Source organism: Apus apus, chromosome 1, assembly GCF_020740795.1.
Source record: "Apus apus isolate bApuApu2 chromosome 1, bApuApu2.pri.cur, whole genome shotgun sequence".
NCBI lineage: Eukaryota > Metazoa > Chordata > Aves > Apodiformes > Apodidae > Apus > Apus apus.
Window position 1 is genome coordinate 153,696,232 of NC_067282.1, and position 22,407 is coordinate 153,718,638.

At 47.4% G+C, this 22,407-nt stretch overlaps 2 protein-coding genes across 4 annotated transcripts in view; one reads left to right on the forward strand and one right to left on the reverse strand.

Annotated features, from left to right (window-relative positions):
- Positions 1 to 14,011: 14,011 nt before the first annotated feature.
- LOC127384943 (uncharacterized) lies at positions 14,012 to 21,289 on the reverse strand. The gene is made up of 3 exons (XM_051620095.1): positions 20,399 to 21,289; positions 15,581 to 15,744; positions 14,012 to 14,139 (listed from the first exon to the last, which is right to left on the reverse strand). The coding sequence occupies exons 1-3, from the start codon at positions 20,824 to 20,826 to the stop codon at positions 14,012 to 14,014; spliced, it is 720 nt and encodes a 239-aa protein (XP_051476055.1). The 5' UTR covers positions 20,827 to 21,289.
- EP300 (E1A binding protein p300) overlaps positions 20,770 to 22,407 on the forward strand; it is a 63,550-nt gene continuing 61,912 nt past the window's right edge. The window contains exons 1-2 of one of the 3 annotated variants that reach the window (XM_051614604.1): positions 20,770 to 21,027; positions 21,149 to 21,776. In XM_051614604.1, coding sequence (XP_051470564.1) covers positions 21,683 to 21,776 — 94 coding nt within the window. In that variant the 5' untranslated portion in view covers positions 20,770 to 21,027; positions 21,149 to 21,682. Of the gene's footprint in view, positions 21,777 to 22,407 lie in introns of all 3 variants that reach the window. The other 2 variants (XM_051614614.1, XM_051614597.1) reach the window with 2 other exon arrangements.

Here is a 22,407-nt window from a genome sequence, read left to right on the forward strand (position 1 = left end):
TCACAGCCCAGTGTGGGGCTTGACATCATACAGAGGATGGTGTCCTCCCCACCACTGAATTGCCAATGGGGGCATTTCAGATCAGCTTTGAAGATGATTTGGAGGCTACAGCAAATTGCAGAGTGCAACTGGCTGCTGACATGGGGGAGTGAGCCCTGCAAACATGCTGCACCATGCTCAGGGGGCTCATGCTGCAGCCTCTTTCAAGGGCTGCTTCCAGTATAGGAAGACCAGCATAGGAAGTCCAGCATAGGAAGACCTGGCAAACTTCAAGAGTAGCTGCGTGGTGCCTCCCATCAGGAATGCTACGGTCACTGCACTCTCTACCTGTTCATTTCTGGGGGTTAATTTTTCAGAGTCAGTGAGGTGCTGCAGGGAGCAAAACACTCCCATAAAGCTCTCCAGGTGCCTGTGGGCAAAATGCCTGGCTTTGAAAACAAATCTACCAACATCTCAGGCAACCAAACTTCTTAAAACACATTATGCTAAACGTTCTTAGTAGATCTTCTCTATAGGATTATCTTCTTCTTAGAGCATGTTGGAGCCTGGACTTGTCAGTCCTCCAGCCCCACGAAGGCTCACTGGGCAAAGCCAGCCCCAGGGCAATTATTTTCTCAGCTGTGAGAAGTCAGGAGCCCTGTCAGATAAAACAGCAGCAAGCAGTTAGCAAAGTCCACTTTGCTTCTTTTGCCCTCAGTATGTGCACCTTCTTGCATGGAAAGATTTCCCTGCCATTACTCGGGCACTTGCAGCCCCCATAACATGCTCTTAGATGATTCAGGCTTTTCTGTAAGAAAGGAACTCACTTTGGATCCTGCTGCTTTAAATCATTCACTTCCTCTTACTATCTTTTTTATTTTTTCTTTGCTCTTTTTGTTTTTCCTTGAGCAAGTGAAAGTGATTTGCCTGTTCTTGCAAGATCTGTTTTGCCTACTCCTTCCCCAGGACTGACACACCACTGCTGGGACCAGGAGGTGACTCAGGGTTTTGCTGCAGCTCAAACACCCAGCAGAGCTCTTTGCAACGTTGCATGTCATCTAGCGGGAAATGCTAAATATGATGAAACAGTTTCAGGGCTCGGTCTTTCAGCAGCCAACACAAATTACTCCGGGTCTGGGATGAATCACCCTGGAGCTGCTGCAACTTCAGGCAGCTGCAGCAGAGCGGGGAGCGGGTGGCTCTGCTGCTGCCACAGCCTTTCCACCACCTTTGCTGTGGCCTTTCCCATCTCCTGATGTTTTATCCACCAGCAGCAAGCACTCTGGTCTTCCGACAGCTCTGGAGGCTGTCTGGCATGGTGGGACACTGCCATGGACCAAGGACATGGCACGAGAAAAATAGGAGAGATGATCTCTAGCTGGGAGGTCTTACAGGGGGGCCTCTAGACTAACTCCAGGGTGGCCTTAGCCTGTGCAATTTTGTGACAGCAGCATCAACTGCTGTTGGATATTACTTTCTTTAGATAAGCAGAGGGATGCAATGACCCTAAGAGCAATAAACTCACAACTGGAGTAAAAAGGGCTATGGGTTCAGCCTCACTCAGAAATGCACCAAAACAGGGATCACAGGGTAGGGGTGAGCCTCAGAGGTGGCTGAAAAACACAGTGAGTCCTGCAGTCTGTTCACATGCTGCCCACATTGCTGGCTGATGTCCAGTGATGGATTTAAGATGGCTACAGGGTGTTTTTGGGAAACCAAGCCTAGATATTTGCTTAGGGACATGACTGCAGCATCCCAACTCATCCCTGCTTTGTTCTGATCCCGTAAGTGACTCCAAAACCAAGACATCTCTGGGCAGTAATGGGCCAAACACTCTCATCGTTGAGATCCCCCACCAGCAGTGTTCTGCAAATGATTTCCTCTGCTTGGCACATGTGCTGCTCAACAGTGTGGATAGAAGATTTGCTCTTCTCTGCTCTGCACAGCACCCCACTGCCCCACCCTGGACTGTTTCATGCCCTGCCATGCCATGAAAGTTGGGACTAGGAACAGCCGTGGAGCCTGCCCCATCCAGAGCCATCACCACCCACTCCCTGGCATCCTGCTCACACCATGCTGGGACCTACTTTTAGCTCTGGAAAACAAACATTGGAGGGGCTGCTGCAGGGCAGGCTGGTGTCTCAGCTGGTGGTTTGGGGTTGGGCTGGTAACAGTTTGAAACTGGGTCCTTCAGCAAGGATGGGTGATGGTTGTTTTTATAGTTGGAGACAGGCTATTTATAAGAAGAAAAAAGCCTCAGTGATGTGATAATTCATTGTTTTGTCCTGAATTCAATCACTGCTCTTTCAGCTCCCTAAGATGAAAATGCAGTAAAATAGGGATTTTTCAAATGGATTCTTTTTCTTTATAGTTGAGGATAAGGTTAATGCTGAGCCTATATACTGAACTCTGCTATGACATCATGGGTGGGGGTGGTAATTCCAGTATGGGACCCTGGTCCACAATGAGCTCAACACTTTTCATATTTACAGTCCTTCAGATAACCCAAATCTCTGGGAGCTCACAAAACACTTATAATTTCTGTTATAAATATATATCTATATATACACACACATGCATACACACACATGGATAGATAGATAGATAGATAGATAGATAGATAGATAGATAGATAGATAGATAGATAGATAGAATGATACAAGCTTGGCTGATGAGGAGCAGGGGCTGGCTTTGGGGTGAGGTGACATCTAAACCTGTACACAGGCTTTTTTCTTGTGAAATGCTGCATTTAAGCTTATGGTTTTTTCCCTGTTGTTTGTCCCTTAACAACCCTCAGGCCTTCTGGTTTGGAGCAGGATGGTGCTGAGCAGAAGCCAGCCATGCAGCAATGGCTTGAGAGAGATATTTTTCCTATTTTTAAAAATTATTATTATTTTACTTATTTATTTATTTATTTTCCCTGTCTTGAATGCTGAATGAAGCAGCTCTTTTTGTGAACAGCAGTTGTTTACATTCTTCCAAACAAAAGTTGGGATTTCCTCTGATGCTAATAATCTTGTCACTAATGTGTACAGCCATCCAGAGCACTTGGAATAGCTTTTTAATAACGTCTGGGCCAACTTGATTGTGCTCATCAGTGGTAGGAACAGCCTCCCAAAAGTCAACACAGTGCCAACAGAGCAGGGAGGTGACTTTTCATCACCACCTTCTTCAGCAAGGGCAAATAGCACACGTTGCTTCCTGCAAACCTCGGTCCAAGGGCTGGACCACATTTGCAGGTTTTCAAAGTGCCCACCATTACCCCTCAAACTGCTGACACCCGTCAGGGTCCCCGATGTGCAGGGGCTGACCCGCCAAACATCTCTGACCAGGCATCCAGCCAGGTTTTCCGCATTTGTATTTCTGCTGTCTAGTAACTTAAGGCAATGTTGTCTCTCAGTATTTTGTTTCTTTTCTCTCTAAGGGGCAGTGCTTGGCCTTGGTCTCAAATGTGTGGCAAGGCAAGAAGACCAATATTCTTGCACCTTCCCATTTACAAGCGGGGGTTCTCCTGAGGAGGGATACCATGGGGGCTGCCAGTATTTGCTGGTGTAAATAGGAAAGAGCCTTCCTTCGAGGAGCCAGACTTGGAAGCCACCACCCTGCAGCTCAGCATCACCCTACAGGATCACAGCTGGAGCTTGCGGGATAAGGAGATCTGGGGCAGGCTGCGACTGCCAGCAAGCTCAGCAGCAGGCAGTGAAGCTGACTGCAAAGGGTTGGCCATGGCTGAAAACTGGGAACAACACAGACCCCTTATTTTGTCCCCAGCGTATCATTCAGAAAAAGCTGCTTTAGTAGTGTGAGCTGCTGTGTCCCTCTGCTCCCATCATGGCTCTGCCCCATACCCAGGGATGAGACGAGCATCCTGATGAGCTCCCTAGCTCCTGGGGTGCTGGATATAAGCCTGTTCCTTCCTCCCTTGTTTCAGACCTCTTCCAACCACGACAGTAAGGGGTAGATGAAAAAGAAGGTCCTTTCCACAGGGACTCAAGTAAACAGATTCCCAATATTTTGATTCTATCCATAAAACTGAAAGGTTTATCAAAACTATTGAAGTACCTAGGAAGCCTTCTGCCATTTAAGCAGCTTTTTTAAAGAATGCTGCTATGTTTTAGAGGCACAAATTCAAGAGCATCGTGCCATGGTCTATAAGTAAAAATGTTAGGGAAGCTAAAAAAAAAATAGTTTTGTTTTGACTATTCAGAACAAATGAACACTACTAACCAAACTACATGAAAACACAACTAAAGTCAGTCCTCATTTTCTTTATTTGAAAGCATTCTGAGCAGAGTTCAGTTTTTCTCCCCAATAATCTCTTGATTTCACGTCCATACATTTTTATTATTAGTCACCTGGCAGCTCCTATTAAACTATATGTTGAGAAATAAGATCTCCTTGTTGATAATGTCAAACCTACAGAGCAAACCACGAGTTTCCAGCCAAGCAGTTTTTCCCATGTCAGCACCTGGGTGCAAAAGTTTGAAATGCAGCAAAGGTACAGAGAGATATTACAGTGCTTTTGAAAGCAAACGTGTCCCTAAAATATCACTATTAAATGCAGAAGTACTACCATTTGTTGAACAGCACTTCACCTCCTAAGACGTGCTGAAAAGATGAAGGAGGTACTTGGAGGGGGGGATGACAGGGGACTGCTGTGACCAAGGGGTCAGAGCAGCTGGAGGAACAGGCAGAAACATAGAATGGTTTGGGTTGGAAGGGACCTTAAAGATAATCTAGTCCCAACCCCCCTGCCATGGGCAGGGACACCTCTCTTTAGACCAGGTTACTCCAAACCCCATCCAACCTGGCCTTGAACACTTCAGGGAGGGAGCATCCACAGCTTCCCTGGGCAACCTGTGCCAGTGTCTCACCAACCTCACACTATATAATTTCTTCCTAATATCTAACGTAAACCTTCTTTCAGTTTGAAACTGTTTCCCCTTGTCCTACCACTACACAACCTGTAAAAAGTCCCTCCCCAGCTTTCCTGTAGGCTCCTTCAGGTACTGGAAGGCCACTACAATGTCTCCTCGGAGCCTTCTCTAGGCTGAACAACCACCAGCAACGAGGCCAGTGAAAAGCCTAGAGGGAAAGTTATGAGGAGAGGCTGAGGGAGCTGGGGTTGTTTAGCCTGGAGGAGACTCAGTGGGGGGCCTTATCACTCTACAGCTACCTGAAGGGAGGTTGTAGTCAGGTGGGGGTTGGGCTCTTCTCCCAGGCAATGAGTGACAGGATGAGAGGGCATGGCCTGAAGCTGCACCAGAGGAGGTTTAGATTGGATATTAGGAAGCAATTCCTCATGGAAAGGGTGATCAGACATTGGAATGGACTGCCCATTGAAGTAGTGGAGTCACCATCCCTGGAGGTGTTTAAGACTGGATGTGGCACTTACTGCCATGGTGGTAGTGTTAGGTCATAGGTTGGACTCGATGATCTCAGAGGTTTTTTCCAGCCTCAATAATTCTGTGATTCTGTGAACTCTCTCAGCCTGTCTCCATAGGACAAATGCTCCAGCCCTCTGATCATCCATGTGGGCCTCCTCTGGACTTGCTCCAACAGCTGCATGTTCTTCTTATTCTGGGGACTCCAGAACTGGACTCAGTACTCCAGGTGGGGTCTGGCAAGGGTGGAGTAGAGGGGGAGACTCACCTCCCTTGGCCTGCTGGCCATGCTTCTTTTGATGCAGCCCAGGATATGGTTGGCTTTCTGGGCTGTAAGTGCATAGCAAGGAGGCGAGGAGTAAAAACTCTGCCAAACAGAGGCAAGAACCTTGGTGCAGAACAGACCAAGAAGGATACAATCCAAGTTGTGATCCTTTGTTAAAATAGTCATCAGATCAGAAGTGCTACAATCTGGCAGGTAAAACCATTAACTCCTTATCCAGGAGGAGCAAATACCAGGAACTGAAATGTCCCTCCATGCTTCTCCTTTCTAACTGTTTTCTAGTTGAGCTGAGAGCACCAAGAGTGGGATGGCCCCAGACAACCTGCTGGTCTGCTCCAGGACAAAATTGCCATTAGGTGACAAACCCTGAAGTGCTCCTGGCTTATTCTGCCTGTCTTCTGCTGGAATAAGGGCAGGGGAGACCTCTGGCAGCCATGCTGCTCCTCTTGCTGCCACAGGCCACCCTGGCTGGGTCATAATGAGCAATTTGGTGGGTTTTGCACACAAACCAGGGGGCAAGGTAAAGATTTTTCTCTTTCTGTCTGGTGTTCTCAGAGCACTGTGATGATGACATGAAATGGATACAAAATTGACAAAAAGGCTTTATTAATCATTTAAAAATAAGTCAACACAGCAGTAGACCACAAAGGTTTGTGAAAGTTGTTTGGGTGGGGTTTTTTGTGCTGTATCATTTCCCTCTTGAGTTCAAAACCACCCACTAGTGATTTGAATTAAAATAATTGAAAATATAAAAACTCCAGAAGCGTTTCAAATTGAAATCGGTGGACAACAAACAGATTGTAAAGCTGCACAGTCACCATAGCAACAGGGCTTCCAAAATGATGCAGGGGAGCCTCAGCCTCTGAGAGCATCACCAGCATCCACAGTGCCAGGAGAAGCAGAAGCATACCAGCAAGGGGCTGGGGTTGTCCTTTGCAGGGAGATGTTTGGGGACAGGTGGGAGATTGTTCCGACAGGGTTCCCCCTGCCAGCCTCCTTGTTGAAAGGGTCATTGGGCAGATGAGGGTTTGGGGGTCTTTAGGGATTTGGGATCTTGTCAAGAGACTCTCAGAACGAGGCCTGAGGGCAGCCACTGAGTCATCCCTGCCTAACACAAGCACTGGGCAGAGGAGATGATCCCAGTGTCTTCAGCAACCCAAATTTCTATTTGAGAGTGTGCCCAGAGCAACTAAAAAAAACCAAACAAACAACAAACAAAAACAGATTAAAAACCCAACAGAGGCCAGAATGAACCAGCTTGGCTCCACACAATCTTCTCTGTCATGGGCTAAAAAAAAAAGAGCATTAAACACCCCTGGCTCCAGCACAGGGCACAGTTCACAGACGACTTCATCTCATGCTGTAATAAGATGATGCATAAGGAAAAGGGTGCCTCTGCTATTCAATAAATAGCAAATACTATTAATAAATAATATCAATAAAGTCAAAGTGGGCAATACTTCTTTTATTATTGGTCTTCAGTGAATACATTGCTTCCAAGTGGGAAGCCAAGAAAGGGAATGAGATGCAAGCCTGGAAGAAATAAGTGGTTAGAGAGCACCTGGACGAGGTAAATGTTTTCAGTCTCATTGTGCAGGAGGAATTTCACACAGCAGTCACCAGCATCACCTCAGAATGATAGATGGTTAATGTGGGAAATTTGTGACAGACACATCAGGCCACTCCAAGATTAAAAAAGGCAAAGGAATTCCTATCAACAGAAAAGGGAAGATGAGAGGAGCCAAGGGAATCACAGACCAGTCAGCTTAACTTTAACTCTCTGAAACAAGCAATCAATTTATTTGTAAACATCCAGGAGGTGGCAACGAGATGAGAAGCAGCCAGCTTGTCCAGAGCAAGCCATACTGAACCAACCCTCTTTCCTCCTAAAGCAGACTAGCAGCAGGTGCTGGGATGAAAGGAGAAACTCCAGATGTGCTGCAGCTCGGCTCCAGCCAGGCTTTGGCACAGTCCCATGTGATGCTCTCCTAAAGCAGGCAGGGAAACTTGCTGGATGGAACCAGTAGAGGACGGGTGGCAAACCCCAGTGCTATTCTGGTCTTCAGCAGTGATTCATTTTCAAAATGAAAGGCTGTACAGTGTGAGGGTGAGCCAGGATCCTTCCCAGGCACAGGCCTGTACACGGCTTTCATACAAATTATCCACCTGAAAGAAGAAAGATCAGGTTTGTTAAACCTGCAGATCACCCAAAGCTGTGTCAGGCTGCAAGTAACACAGATAATTCTCTCTAAAAATAATATAAAAGAGGCTTTATAAAATAAAATGAGACATTCAAATTTCAGGTATGCTTACTAATAGCGTGCTGGAAAGACTGAATATACATATAGATGAGATCAGTCAAAACTCTTAGCTACATATCACCCTAAATCAGGAAATTGCTTTCTACCAGAGCACTGTGCAGAGCTTACCTCCTGATTTGTGCTCTCTGCAAAAGGGGAACTAGAGCATCTTTTATTTTACATTTTCATTTTTTATTTTTAAGGCCCCCATTTCGCCTCAGGCACGCTGTAATTCACGTCGGTGACAAAGAAATGTGAAAAGCCTTCACCAAGTTACCAGCAAGCCTGGAGCCTCCATGAATTGGGAATTCAAACACATTTTGACCCTGGCTTGGACTAGAGGTTGTGGGAAGAAAACAGCCCCCAGATTAGAGTTGTGTTTGAGAAAACTTTAATGGTCAAATACTGAGTAATATAACAGCATTTTGTAGTTTTAGGTCAGAAGCCATGAGAGTAAGCAAAAAATTTACCCAAGCTAGTTTCCCCAGCACTTCTCCATTAAAAAGTTCACAGTATTTTAGAGACTGCTGAAAACACTGGAGGAGGAATTGGCACGAGGAAAATGTAGTCAGGCGAAAGTGTGTTGAGCAAGATACCAGGTATCTTTCCGAAAGCTGGTTTCTGCTGACAGCATGTTATACTTCCTTTACCTTTGCTGCAAGGCTGGCTTTTGCCTTACTGACAAGGCTTCCCCCCATACCTGTCTGTATTTTATCCTAGTGATAAAGTTATGATCAGGGAAAATGAAAGGTCACTTGCGGATGGGACTTTCCACCACAACTTGTGAGAGATCTGGGTGACAAATATCACCCAAAACACCAGAGTTCACAACTGACCCTCCAGCCATACAGCCTGAAGGTTGATCTAAACAGAGGTTATACCACTACAAATTATAATGATGAGGGAAACGTGGTTCTTCTGTGTGATCTGTTCTCCAAAATAAAACCACTAACATCTCTGTCTTGCACCCATGCAGAGGGAGATGTACTGGGCTTGGACGAAGGATCTTAGAGGGCTGTGCAGGTTGCAGCCTGCTCCAGCACCATGTCAGGCTCCAGACTGTGAGCCCAAAAGAAGCCTTCAGGACTGTGCTTGGCATAGCAGAGAAACACAGACAAGAATTAAAGAAAAAACAAGGAATGATGCAGATGAAAATGCACTGTTTATTTTTACCTTTGTTTTATTGATTGGATTCCCTTCTTGTTTTTCTGCTTTTTCTGCTGGTATGAATGAGTGAATGGGTGTGTTGGTGGGAAAATTTTTCATGAAGGGCTACTAAAATTAAGTTGAATGAATAAATTAGGGTGTCAGTCTTCAGACTTGAAAACAAGATTATTCAGAGGTAGCTGGGTTTGTCCTAACCATCCCGTCTGCTTCAGCAGTGGAGGAAAACTGAGCTATTTGTGAAATGGGGAATATACAGACAACAAATGTTAATACATATGACAATAAGCTTAAGGTTTAAGTAAGCTGTGTTAAAGGAAAGTTACTGTGGAGATACCTATCATGTTACTTCCCCAAAGAGAGCTAAGACAAGATTACTGCATGACCTGGGTCATGTAGCTTGGCAAAAAATCCAAAGAAGATTGGACATCCTCCTTTGAAGGGGGGGAGATATAGCCTTCAAAGGAAGGATATTTATCCTAATATCCTTTGAAGATTGATGTTCTTCACCAGGGGGATCACTGCATCTGTTGGGAAGCTCACTGGGGTTTTAGCCTGAAAAGACTCTGCCTCCTCCTTGAAATCTCCCCTAGACAAGATTAAATCTAAGTGATTCCTGCAGTGGCAAATTCACAAATCACTTTGATAGACATATATATAATGTGATGACCAGTCATTTGAATCTACTGATTTATTGATTTTATCTTAATCATTATCTCAGTGTGATCACTTCATCGGTCTGCCTTTAATTAGCTTAGTAAAAATAATGAATTAGTTTAGTGATCTCCTTGCTCAGGTGTGCCTTCATCCACTCATCCGTTTTAATCACCTCTGTGGGGAATATGCAAGGCAGGTTTAACCCTATCAAATAGGCACTGAGGTCACAAACCTGAAGGCGGTGGTAAATTTGGGTAAGGCATATGCAGGCAGCTCTGCTCGGCAGCTCTCCAGCCTGCACCTCACACACCCTGGGAATAAAGTGATTTCCAAGCATGTTCAGTCTCCAGCATCTCCCAAAGACACACTTGCACTGCCGAATAAGGGGTGTGGAGGGCATTGTCTCAGAAGCAGTCAAACTTTTTGAGGATGTCTTTCTCCACACTACACCACCAGGAGGAGAGGAGAAGGTATCCTGGACCCCACACAGGATGATTTATCCTCCCTTAGCTTTTACTTGCAAGCACACAGAGCTTGGACTCTTTAAAAGTCCTTGGGGAAAGAGCTGCAACCAAAGTAAACTGGAAGTCAGAAATTTTAACGGTAAGATTTTGAATAAGACATTACTGGTATCATAAGGATCCCATTTTGCTCTTTAGTTTTCACATTATAATAGTTCTTGGATACCAGGAGAGATCATGTCCCTGTGCAGTAAGTACCACATGAAAAACAAGTCTCAATGGACCTTTACGAAGATGGATGGATGGCAGAAGGAAAGTGGCAGCTGAAATCCCAGAAAAAGGCTTTCCATCAGGTATTTGTACCCAGAACCATTAGGAATTTTGAGCAGAAGGACCAAGACTTCACACTTGGTGCAAGATGGGAGCAAGCAGAGAAAGAAGGAACCGGACCGGTGCCCATGGAGTCACCTACCATCATCAGAGCACAAGTTCCCACTGCTCCCAGTGTTCAGGTGATTTTTCTTTTGGGGCGGATGCTTTCAAATCCAGGTCAGTTGCATAAACCAAACTGAAGCAGCAGCAAAAAACCCACATACTACAGAGGCCATCACACTGTGAGCATGGGATGTGGCTGTCCTGACCACTCAGTTAGCTAATCTTGTTCTTTACGGCTATTGCTGTTAGCTTTGTGAGGAGGCTGGAAGACATTGCCTGAACTGGCTTACAAAATTATAAACAACTAATTTTTTTATTTTTTTTATTTTTTTTAGTGAAGCTGCTACAGGCCTGGTTTGAAGCCAGTTTAAGTCAATGGCAGAAATTAATTGGGCTTTGTTTTCAGGCTTGGCGGCAGCCTCTTTTAAAATCATTCCACTGCTTATAATCCAGACGTGTCCCAGTCAGATTTTAATCACTTCTTCCTAGGTTAGACACCAGGCCGAGTGGATGACAGTCACTGCTGCAGTCACATACCACCTGTGCCTGCCTGGAGTTGGAAGCCAGGCTGCTTCACTCTTTTCACTGCCGACTGTTTGCAAAGGCAGGAGAGGAGCTGGGAACAAATGGAGCGATGCAGAGTCAGGGAGGGAGGGGTTTGGTGGAGTTAGTCACCGCCAACTTCCATTTCCAGATCGTGAGGAAGGACTCAAGCCATTTTAGGCATTTTCTTGGACTTCCTCCCTGGCTTTTAATTGAAATACCCAGGAGGGACGGAGGAATCCACGGGCCCGTTTTGCACCGATGCAGGATACTCGTGCGCAAGCACAGACATGCTCACCCTTCGTATTGTAGTGTCAGGCCACTGTCATTAGCCCTTGGCTCAGCTCCTTCACATGGCAAGAGAGAATCTTTCACATGTTTCTCCCCTTCTGGAAGCTGATGCATGCCTCTGAGAATACAGAGATGCCCACCTCAGTGCAAATAATCTTTAAAGATTTTTTTTTTCATGGTCTAAATATGTTGGGATAGCCTGAATATTCGGAATAAAACGCATGCAATTTCTAGACACCTGAAGTATAGAAAAAGACATGCATATTTATATATCTGTGGCAGTGCCACAGGTAGGAACACACATGAATGAGCGAACTGCAGGATCACAAGAAGTCTCAGGCACCTCTGTTTCTTTTTGGTAGGAATTCAGATGCCTACATCTATCAGAGCAAACAAGAAAAAAACCCTGCGTAGCTGCCAAGACAACCAGCACATCCAGTCACCAGACTTTTTGCTACGCTGCTCACTCTGGTGCTCTAAGTTTTGTATCTCCACATGCCCACCAGCACTGTGCTTTTTGCAGAAGCAGCTGTTTGAGACACCGTGACTGAGATGTCCCCAGGGAGGCAAGTGGCAGTCACACCAGGAGCACATATAATGTGGCCAGGCATCAGCCCCTCTGTTGCCAAACATGGGGCGGATGCTCACTATGCACGGCAGCAACAGCAGAAGCTGGGGGTTGGTGATATTGCAAAGGGTTTGTTGTGAGGTCGATGTCGCGACCCTTTTTCCTCCTGCTAAGACAACTAACTTTTCTGTGTCTGGGCGAGTTTAGAGCTCTAGTTGCCTAGAGAAATTTCTCTGGGGGCTTAGTGCTTGGGCCTCCAGCACCACACAGAATGACCCTGGCCAAGCCCCTTCGTGTGGAGCCCAAATGCCTGTACAAAGCATTTACTCATCATATGTATGATGGTGAACGACTGAACGAAACTTTCTGTCATTTTGTGATGCTGATTGTGCATCTCAGACTTTGCATTCTGTTTGCTTGAAGCCGGTTCTTAAGTAGCAACAAATTTGCAGTCATACAGACAAAAGAGAAATAACATCAACCTTGAAATTGTTACTTTTCTGATCACTGGAAAAGCCCTCTACGTTCCCCCCAAAAGTTACCTAAATGTTTCTCCAGCTCTAACAAAAGATAAACAAAGTGTTTTATCTTTGAACGTTTGAAAGCCACATGAAAAAAGTTAGCTGAGATTTGCTGCTTGGCTGGATTCAGCACTGTTTCTCTTCTCTCAAAAGCACTGAAAATTTGTATCTGCAAGATGCACCCTCCTTGCACCCCCAGCCCTGTGAGGCCTCTGTATTTAATGTATTTTGTGACAAACAGACAGGATGGAGACCTCCCTCTGTGACCTGCCAGGCAGTACTATCCTTCTCCAAGACACAGACATCAGCTTTATTCTCAGGCAATCAAACAATATTGGTGGCCTCACTACCGAAGTATCATGCCAACAATGACTTCCACCTCTTGCTGGGGCCTGCTGGTGGATGAAAGCTTTTTTTACAGCTGGTTCAGCCCTCATAAAAATTTGCAGCTTTATTCCCAGGTGGCTGCATCCTCACTGTGGTGCCTGTGCTGGACCCGGCCACCAGCCCTCCCCTGACATCCCACCAACAGACTCTTTGTGTCCACCTCTGCTTATTTAATCCACTGCACACTGTGGCATCCCCCTCCTGCCCATGTCCTGTCTGAGGTCTAAGGGAGGGCATCTGAGATGGCAAAAGAGGTTGGAGTAAATATTGTGATATTTTGAGCTGATGCTCAAAAAAACAGCCCTGCTCTGCAGAACTGACTTTCTCAGGGCTTCAGCCACTGTGACAGCACCAGGAGGAAAAGCATGAGGTTACAGCTTCTGCCTTTTTGCTACTCTCTTGGCATCTTTTAATAGCAAAGCACCATCAGGGCCTGATGCTCCCTTCTCCAAGGCTTGCAGGTCTCATGTATCGGGTGGTCAGAGGATGCTAACAGAAAGTCCAGGGCTGCCTGTGTCAGCATCTCTTGCTTGGGACCAAGAGAAAAAAACCCTCCTGGACATTGAAATGTGAGGATTCTTGAGGCAACTTTTGGGAAAAGAAGCAATAAACCTACATAAAATAAGAAGGTATGGAACTGAGGATTAACCCTATTGTTTTACACAGAGTCATCACCTTAGAATCAGTTGGCTTTTGGTGTTGTTAATGATTTACTTTTATCTGCATGTAGAAGGAAAGCACTCATCAAGGCATTGCCTTTTTGAGCATGCCAAAGAGCTAAGAAAGTACAAGCTCTTTTTAGAGAAAAGCAGAAAAACAAAGAAAACCACCCAGACCTGTATTTCCTGTGGAAATTTTTTCTTCCATGGCAACTGTAAAAACAGCTCAGATTGTGTTGATTAACTAAGTGTATTATCCCATGAATAACAGCGTCCCATTAACTCCGTCAGAAGGCCAATACCCTCTGTACTGCAAACCTCCAGATTTAGTACATTTCTCTGCTGCAGAGTAAATTCCTTCCTGACCCCACTGAAGGAATCACTTTATATCTTGAAGGATGAAAATTAATAAATCAGAAATAAAAGTTACTTTTTCCCTCTTGGCATTTTTATTGCAGACATCAAACAAACCACATTGTAGTTCAGCATATAGAAGAATGTAGTAGCCTGTAAAAAAACAAACAAACAAACAAACAAAACAAATTAAGGAACACTATATGAAAAGCAGCAAAGGAAAGCAAGGTATGAGAGAAAAAATTGTATTTGTTCTTTATAAGCATGTGTGGACAGTGGATTTGCATCTGTGGGACAATTCAGGAAACAAATTAAAAGACAAGTTCTGGGTTTCAGCTCAGCAGATTCTAATGCCCATTGTTTATACCTTCTGCAGTGCAATAAGGCTTATCAAGAACTTTCCCATTGGATACCAGAGTCAAAAGAAGTAAGAGGAATGTGAACAGCATGCTTCCTTTGGGTCGTTACAATAACTCTAATCCTTTCAGCACAGATTTCCCATGTTAGCTTGAGCTGCATCACACAATGATAATTTTTGGCAGATCATTGTAAATATAGCGCTGAGCTGACCAAGTTGTTCAGAAATGTGCCATCCTTTCACCTTCCACAAGCTCAAAGCACGTGGCAGGTTCAAGGGCTCTTAATTAAAAATATTGTACCTCTTGAACCTCTTGTTTGCATGCCCATAATACTCTGGGATAAATAATCTGCTGATGTAAGTGCATTAATTTCAGTGTAATTTCATTTAGAAAAGACAAGAGCACCACATTTTCACTTAATGATTCTGCTGTGCTGTCTGTAAGGGGGGAGTGGCATCACCTCCCTGTTACAGAGAGGAAAGCTGAGCCTGGGACACAAAAGGCAGCGATTTGGCCAGCCCTTGGTAAAGCTGCAGGAGCACGCACGCTTCTCGCTCCTATTCCACATTTGTGCTTTCAACAAGAACTGGAATATGAAAACAATGTATAAAAATCTACACATTTCAGAGCACAGGATTCAGCTCTAGATCACCAGACCTCAAAGCTGTGGTATTTCCTAGGCAGAGACAAGCTCTGCCCCACTGTTACATAGAGAGGTCGGTTTTTGTCCTCTTTTTCACTCTTGCATGGGGAGACTGCATAGCATGTTTGTTAGGACTATAATGTTGCATTTACTAATGAAATAAAGTGGGTTTTTTTGAGAACTTCTTTTAAGCAAAACCATGTGTTCCAGGGAGGAAACATTCTTCTGGTAAACAGCTGAGCCCTTAACATTTAGCAACATAACTCTGTGTTTGCAGCTATTGAAAACTGTGTGACTGAGGAAGCCTGCCTTTCTGGGGCCGGGGACTGTAAGCATTTTGCTTGCTGTCAGAAAGCCAGCCCTTTCTTTTATGTATACACTAGATGCAAGAACCAGCTATTGCATGGTTACTTCTTATGGTTTTAATAAAATTTGTCTTGTATCAAAACGCTGATGGGTTTTAACGTTGACGCCACACTGAGCGATGTTCTGCACTCCGGCACAGCTGGCTCTTTGCTTTCCAGAAACATAGCTGGGCCCTGGCATTACTTGCAAAAATCGCAGTCTTAAATAATTTCCTCACCCCTCTGACCTGTGCCAGGAAGGACCCTCCACGTGTAGATCTCCCCGCTGGCATGGAGAAGGGGGTTATTCCTCCTTCGCTCCCCGGGAGCGGTGCTGTGCGGGCAGAGAGCTGCAGTGGTGGGAGGCAGCGGGAGAGCAGGAGGAACTACCTGCCAGACACAGGCAACCACCCTGAAAAACTCAGGAAGAAAAAAAAGATAATACATCTGGATAGTGCAGGCAGAAACAGGGCCCAGGAGATGGGAGTGCCCCGTTGCCCCTGTCCCACCAGCTCCCCTCTTTCGGAGATGCTTGTTCGGCCGCAGGGCTGAGCGGCAAATCCTGCCGAAGTGGAACAGGGAAGTTTTATTTAGTACAAGTGATTTCCCAAGCGGCATTAGGGAGGGAAGGAGGTTGGTCAGGTTTGAGATCACATGCTGCTTCTCCATCCAGCAGCTGGAAGACGAAGGCCCCGGCTCCCTCTGAGCCAAGGGAGGTGATTATCCCTCTGGCTGCACTTCTCACTGGCACTGGGATGCTAAGCTCTGAGCATCTTATTGACCCTTGCAGTATGAGGAGATCTTATCTTGTTCCTCATAGCCCTCAGAACAGCTGGGCACACTTGCAAATTTCAGCAACTACCAGCTAAGGCCAAACGAGATCCCATGATAAAAAGTTCAAGGCCCTGCATTCCTCTTAGTGCTTTCCTGAGCAGGTTCTCATTTTAAGCTGACTTATGTTACTTTCAACCAGTTATCTCAAAGTACATAATTACTGTTGTAATTACTGGCAATAATTAGCTAATTAATTCTTCTGGGTATTATTTTCAAGGGATAAATACTACTACTATACTTGCTGTTAGAATGGGGAAGCTGAGAAAAGGAGGAGCAGTTGTTGGATAAATTGGTTTGTTTTACTTTTACCAGTATAATCCTTTCCTGGTTTTTCTTGTATAGGTTTATGTATTTGCTTCTTAGTGTGCTTTGTGTTTGACTATTGCTTCCTAGTAATTGTTTATGTTATTGTTTTGGCAGATAGCATTTAGCAACAGTTGGTTGTGTGTGTGCTCATTTAAGAAAATGGCAGTGTTTTTTAGAAAAAACAACAGATGCTGAAGGGGGTGGGGGATTTTTGTTTATATGTATTTTTTTTATTAACCCTGTTTTCCTCCTCCTGTTTTAGATGACCTTTTTCAGAAAAAAAAAAAATACAAGTAGCATTATTTTCTATTTATTTTCCCTATGTTTCATCTTGCATTTAAGCCTCTAATGTGGAAAGCTAACGGAATATGGCTTTCTAGTATGCAAAGCACTAAGATATTCCAAGATATTCCAGTAGCTGTGAAGCTTGTGAGCCAGAGGTATGGTTTTACTAATATTTTGGTTAATTACTTATCTCTGTAATTTATATTCAGAACATATATATTGGTTTGGTAGCATTCACTGGACTTTATTTTGTTTGTCAGATTTTTCTGGTACTTAACAAAACTAACTGATCCATACGATACTCTCTGGAGTAGCAAATAAATACCCAGTTCTTTAACTTTGATCTCTCAGGCTGCGCTCCAGCCAGCACACAGGCGCTTAGTTTTACTACAGCGAGTAGTACAGCATGATTTCAGTGGAACTATGTGCTGTATGAAACTGAACACACATGCAACTACTGGTAGGAGCAAGCCTCTCGATATGAACTAGTGTCACGAAACCCTTATTTGAAACATCTGCTTTGCTCCAAACTTGTTGTTTGGTAGGGGCCTGACTTTTAAAGGCATTTAGGTGTTTATGTGCACCATGGTGTCTTTATAAAGCTGGCACTAATTCCTTATTGAACTATAGACTAAGTGCCTCTAGAGAGTCTGAAAACCTTATATAGACTTATTTCAGTCAAATTTAATTCTAAGAAGACTTAAAAAACCTTAAAATTAGTCTCAGCTGTGTTTAAAAAAAAAAAAAAAGACTTCACAAGCAAGGGAAACAGCCAAGCTGACAAAATAAATAAATTGAGGTAATACAAGACTTCTATAACTGGAATATTTGGGGGAATTTAGTAGCAATAAAAGGCAAAAAACCTGTGAGAATCATAACATCGTTTCTAAGGTGACACTGTTTGGTTTGATGCTGGAAACCCTGACAGATTTAGTTCTGAGACTAATAAGCTTTCTGCTCTCCACCTTATTTTCTTATTGCTTATTTGTCCTCACAAGGCTCCCTCCACCTTGCTTTGAAAATGTATAGATTTGCTTATTGCTAATGGCTCCAAGACTTTTCCAGAAGGCAAGTAAGTGTACAATCTTTGAGCACTTTTGGAGCAGTTTGGGTGTAACCCTTTCTGGTTTTCCCTTTTGCATCAGGGGAGACGACAACAATCGTGCTGGAAATGAAGCCCAAACAAGGGAAGCTGAAGTGTGGGAGTAAGTGAGGGAGCTGGTGAACAACAGTTAAAGGGCTGTGAATCGCCGCTCATGCCTTTTCTCATCACCTGTGCTATTTATTCTGGTGTTTAGGCCAGACTCTTCCTAAACACCCTCTCTGGCTCCTAGGCTCAGGCTTGCAGAGAGCTCAGCCCTGAGGGCAGGTAGTGAGAGAAGTGAGTGAGACTCCGCTTGGGTCAAATGCAACTGCTTTTTGCTTTGGCAGATGAAGAGAGGTTGCTCCTGCTGACCCCTCAGCTTTACACTGAATACGGTGGGTATGGGATGGAATGCTTAGTTTCATCAATTTTGGGCCACCTGTCTGGTCCCCTCCTCCCCACAGGAGGTTTGTAGGTATGAGCTGTCTTCCTCCCTTTCATTTCTGGTGTGTAAGATTAGCAGAACCCAGCAGTGACTTTAGTTTCTGTTGCAGTAGCTGTAAGCAAGAGCCTTTCTGCGTGCCATTCTCCAGCGATAACTATAAACACGGAACATTATCACTTCTAGAAGTGGACACTGACTGGAAAACATGCTGTTAATTTTGGAAAGCACAGTTGCTTAGAAGAGACTTCACTGAAACGTAAGAATTACTAAAAGAAAATGGGAATGGGTTCTGTCCTGGTTCAAACCAGGACACATTCAACACCCAGGCAGGGCCCCGTTTCCTTTCCACTCCCTACGGCCTAATGGTGCAGGGCCTGAAAGAGACCGAACCTGCCAAAAACAAAAACACCAAACAGAGAAGCCAGGACGGGGCATTAAATCGATGATGAGCACTGAAAAGATAGATCTGAGGGAAAACTCCCGGCGTGCCAGCAATCCTCGCTACGCTCTGGAAGGGCTCACGGGCGTCCCCGCTCACCGAGGGCGACACGACCCCGTCCCGAGGCTCCGTCCCCGCCCGCGGCCCCCGCCGCGCCTCGGCGGGGCAGATGCGGTTGGGGAACGCCGCCGTGCCCCCCCGAAGGGCACGGGCGGGGCTGCCGGCGTAAAGAGCTGGGGGTTGCCTGGGGTTTCGTAACTTATTTGGGTTTGTGGGGGTTTTTTTGTTGTTTTTTTTGTTTTTGTTTTTTTGTTTTTTTGTAACGTCGCTGCAAACCCGCGCGGCTCCGGCGTCTCCCGGCGAAGCAGCGTGCAGGGAACACGTCTCCGGCTCTCGCCACGTGCCCCGCCCGCCGGGCCCCGGGGCTGCGGGCCCAGGCTCCAGCCGCTCCCCGTTATCGCTTCCCCCCCCCGCCCCCCCCCCCGCGGCCGGAGGGGCCCGCAGCCCCGGCCTGGGCTGCCATGTCTGTGGCGCAGCGAGGCCCCGGGCCTGGCGCGACGGGACCGGCCGGGCGCCGACACCCCGCGGGGGGTTCCGCGGCGGGAGGAAGCCTCCCGGCTCCTCCGCCCGGCGGCGGGACGGAGCGGGGCTGCGGCGGGGGGCGGGCGGGCCGCCGCGCACTTCTCGGCCGGCAGGAAAAAAAAAAAAAAAAAAAAAAAAAAGAGCGTGAGGGGAGGAGGAAGAAAGACCTGCTTTTTTTTTTAATTATATATTTTTTTTTTGGTAAGGCAGAGCCGCTGCGCCTTTAAGGGGCGGGGCCAGGTGAGTTTGCGGAAGAGCCCGGCGAGCGGCGGGCGCTGATTGGGCGGGCGCGGTCTCGTGACGGCAGCCGGGCGGCTCCAGGCCGCGCCCCCCCCCCCCCCCTCCCGCGCTCCATTGTGTGCGCCAGCGCCGCCGGGCCCCGCCCCCTCCTCCCCCCCCGCCCTGGCCACGCCCCGTTTTTTTCTCTTGGCTCATTTCCGGCCGCCGCCGCCGCCGCTCGCTTCCCTCCGAGGACTCGGGAGAGTGGAGAAACAACAGCCGCCATTTTGTTTGTGTGTGAGCGACTGAGGGAGGGAGCGAGAGGCCGAGCCGGACGAGGCGAGCCAGGGGGAGGGCAGCGCAGAGAGACCCAGGGGCCCGGCCAAGGGGACGGGGAGAGAAGCGAGGAGCCGAGACGCCCCCCCCCCCCCCCCCCCCCCCCCTCCCCCACCCCGCATTAGCCTGCTCGCCCCTTCTCTCTCCTTTCTCTCTCTTCTCCTCTCTTCTCTCTTTCCCCCCCCCCCGCCTCGATTTCCTTCTGTGCCCCGCTGCCCTTTCCCCCCCGCTTCTGCCCGCTCCGCCACACACGCCAGAGGAGCGGCTGCCGGGCGCCAGGCAGGGGCAGTAGGGAGCCTGCGCTCGGCCCCCGCGCTGTCCCGCCCCACCCCCCCCCCCCCCCCATCCCCCCCCCCATCCCCGCCCGCCGGGGACCCCCTCCCACTCCCGGCCATTTAACCCACCCCGGGGCCAGTCCCTCGCCTTTCCCCGGCGTAATTTTTCTTCCATTTTATTATTTTAGTTTTATCCCCTCTCCTCCTCGGAGGGGTCGCTGAGCGGCCTCCCCCTTCCCTCCCGCCCCCCCGACTACCAACCTCTTCGCTTCCTTCCCCACCCTCGCAGAGGCGAAGAGGGAGTCCCCGCCGCGCCCGAGCAGCGGCCGAGGGTTTTTTTTCTCCCTCGCTTCCGCGCCCCGCATAGCTCGTGGGTCCGCGGAAGCGGAGACAGCCGAGCAGTCCCCTCCCTGCCCGGCGCCAGCGCTCGCAACCATCCTCGGCTGCCCGGGAGGGGGGAAGGTAGGCAGAGAGGGGGGGAGGGGCCGGCTTCTTCCTCCTCCTCCTCCTGCCGCTGCTGTGGGATCGGCCCCTCTGCCTGCGCCGGAGGGGGGGGGGCAGCTTGCTACTGAGAGCGAGAGAAAGAGGAAGGGGAAAGAAGAGGAGAAGGCGGGGGGGGGGGGGGTGCGCACAGAGGGTGTTGAAACCCGCCCCCCACCTTCCCATCCCGCGATCGGTGCTGCCTCCATCAGGACAACAACCCCTCCTCCTTCCCTGCACAACAAGATGTGAAGCGGAGACTCCTGGGACTTATCCTCACCCTCCTCATCCTTACAGCTCCCCTTTCTGCAGCCATTAGCGACGGGCGAGGAAGAAGCGAGTGGAGCTGGGGACCCCGCGCACGCCTGGCCGCTCTCCCCGCCGCCTCCCCCCCGGCCCTGTCGCTGGCGGTGGGTATTTTTTCGCAGGGTGGTGTTGGAGGGGGAAGGAGCTGCTGCTAGAGGACGGTGATCTTTTTTTCTTTTTTCCTCCTCCTCTCCCCTCCTTCGCCCGCCTCCTTGTGGCGATGAGGAGGAGGAGGACGGCGCCGAGGAGGAAGAGGCTGATGGCGGCGGTGAGGAGGCAGCAGGAGGAGGAGACCCCCCGAAGGATGAAGATGATGGTAGTGGCGGCGGCGAGGAAGCACCAGCAGCACAACGGCCGGGATTAATTTTACTGGGAAAAAAAAAAAAAAAAAAAAAGAACAAAACCAAAACTATCAGCCTCTCGGTTTTAATTTTTTTATTATTATTTTAAATTTTTTTTTTTTTTTGGCGGGGGATTTACCTGCTCTTCCCATCTTCGCAGAGCCCTTTCGCCAGGGGGAAAAGGCCTCTTTCCCCACCGCCCCAGCTCCCACCGTCCCTCGGCTTCTCCGCTGCCGCCCTCCGGAGCCCGAGGGGCAGAAAAAGGGGAACTTGGCCCCCCTCCTCCGCCAGATTCTCCTCGCTCGCTCTCGGCGTTATTGTTGTTCTTCAGCTGACTCGGGGCCCGAAAAGAAGGTTTTTGGGGGTTCACCCTCCAGCGTCTCTCTGCTTTGAGTGATTGTCTAAAAAAGAATTAAAAATGGCCGAGAATGTGGTGGAGCCGGGCCCGCCTTCAGCCAAGCGGCCTAAACTCTCCTCACCGGCGCTCTCCGTGTCTGCCAGCGACGGAACAGGTCAGTCCCGGGGCCCCAGGCCCTCCCCACCTCTTGGTGCCGCAGTTATTGCCCCTTTCTCCCCTCTTCTGCCTAAATCTCCTCCTCCCTTTTACTGCTGTTCACTCGTGTCTGCCTTCGTCCTTTCTGTCTCGTCTTTTTCTCCCTTTTTCGCTCCGTTTGAGCCTATTGGTATAAATGGCATAGGGAGGGTGTTCGGATGTCTCTGCCCTTTTAATTTTTTGGAATTGATTGAAAGCAAAGCTGTTCAGTTTATTGTGCTTTTGATCAACTGTAGATAAGGCTTAGCAGTTTGTTATTTTCATGTCTTTCACTGTAGTAGTTATTGAGCTCCTTGCTAAGCATATGCCTTGAATTCCAGTTGCAAAAATACGAAATAGTGGTAAAGATCATGCTTTTTGTACACTTTATTGTTGAAATATCCAGGTACATTCGTACACGCAAATGTGTGTCTTGTTTTTTATTTTATATATACAAGGGGTTTTTTTACAGCTCGTCGAGAAACTAATTTATTTCTCTGCTGTTTTTCCTTTTTCCTCCTTACATGCAGTCTGCTTATTGGATTTACTTCTTACAATTCTTACTTTACCTTGCTGAATAATACCTAAAACTGCTTTCTGATTGAAATAGA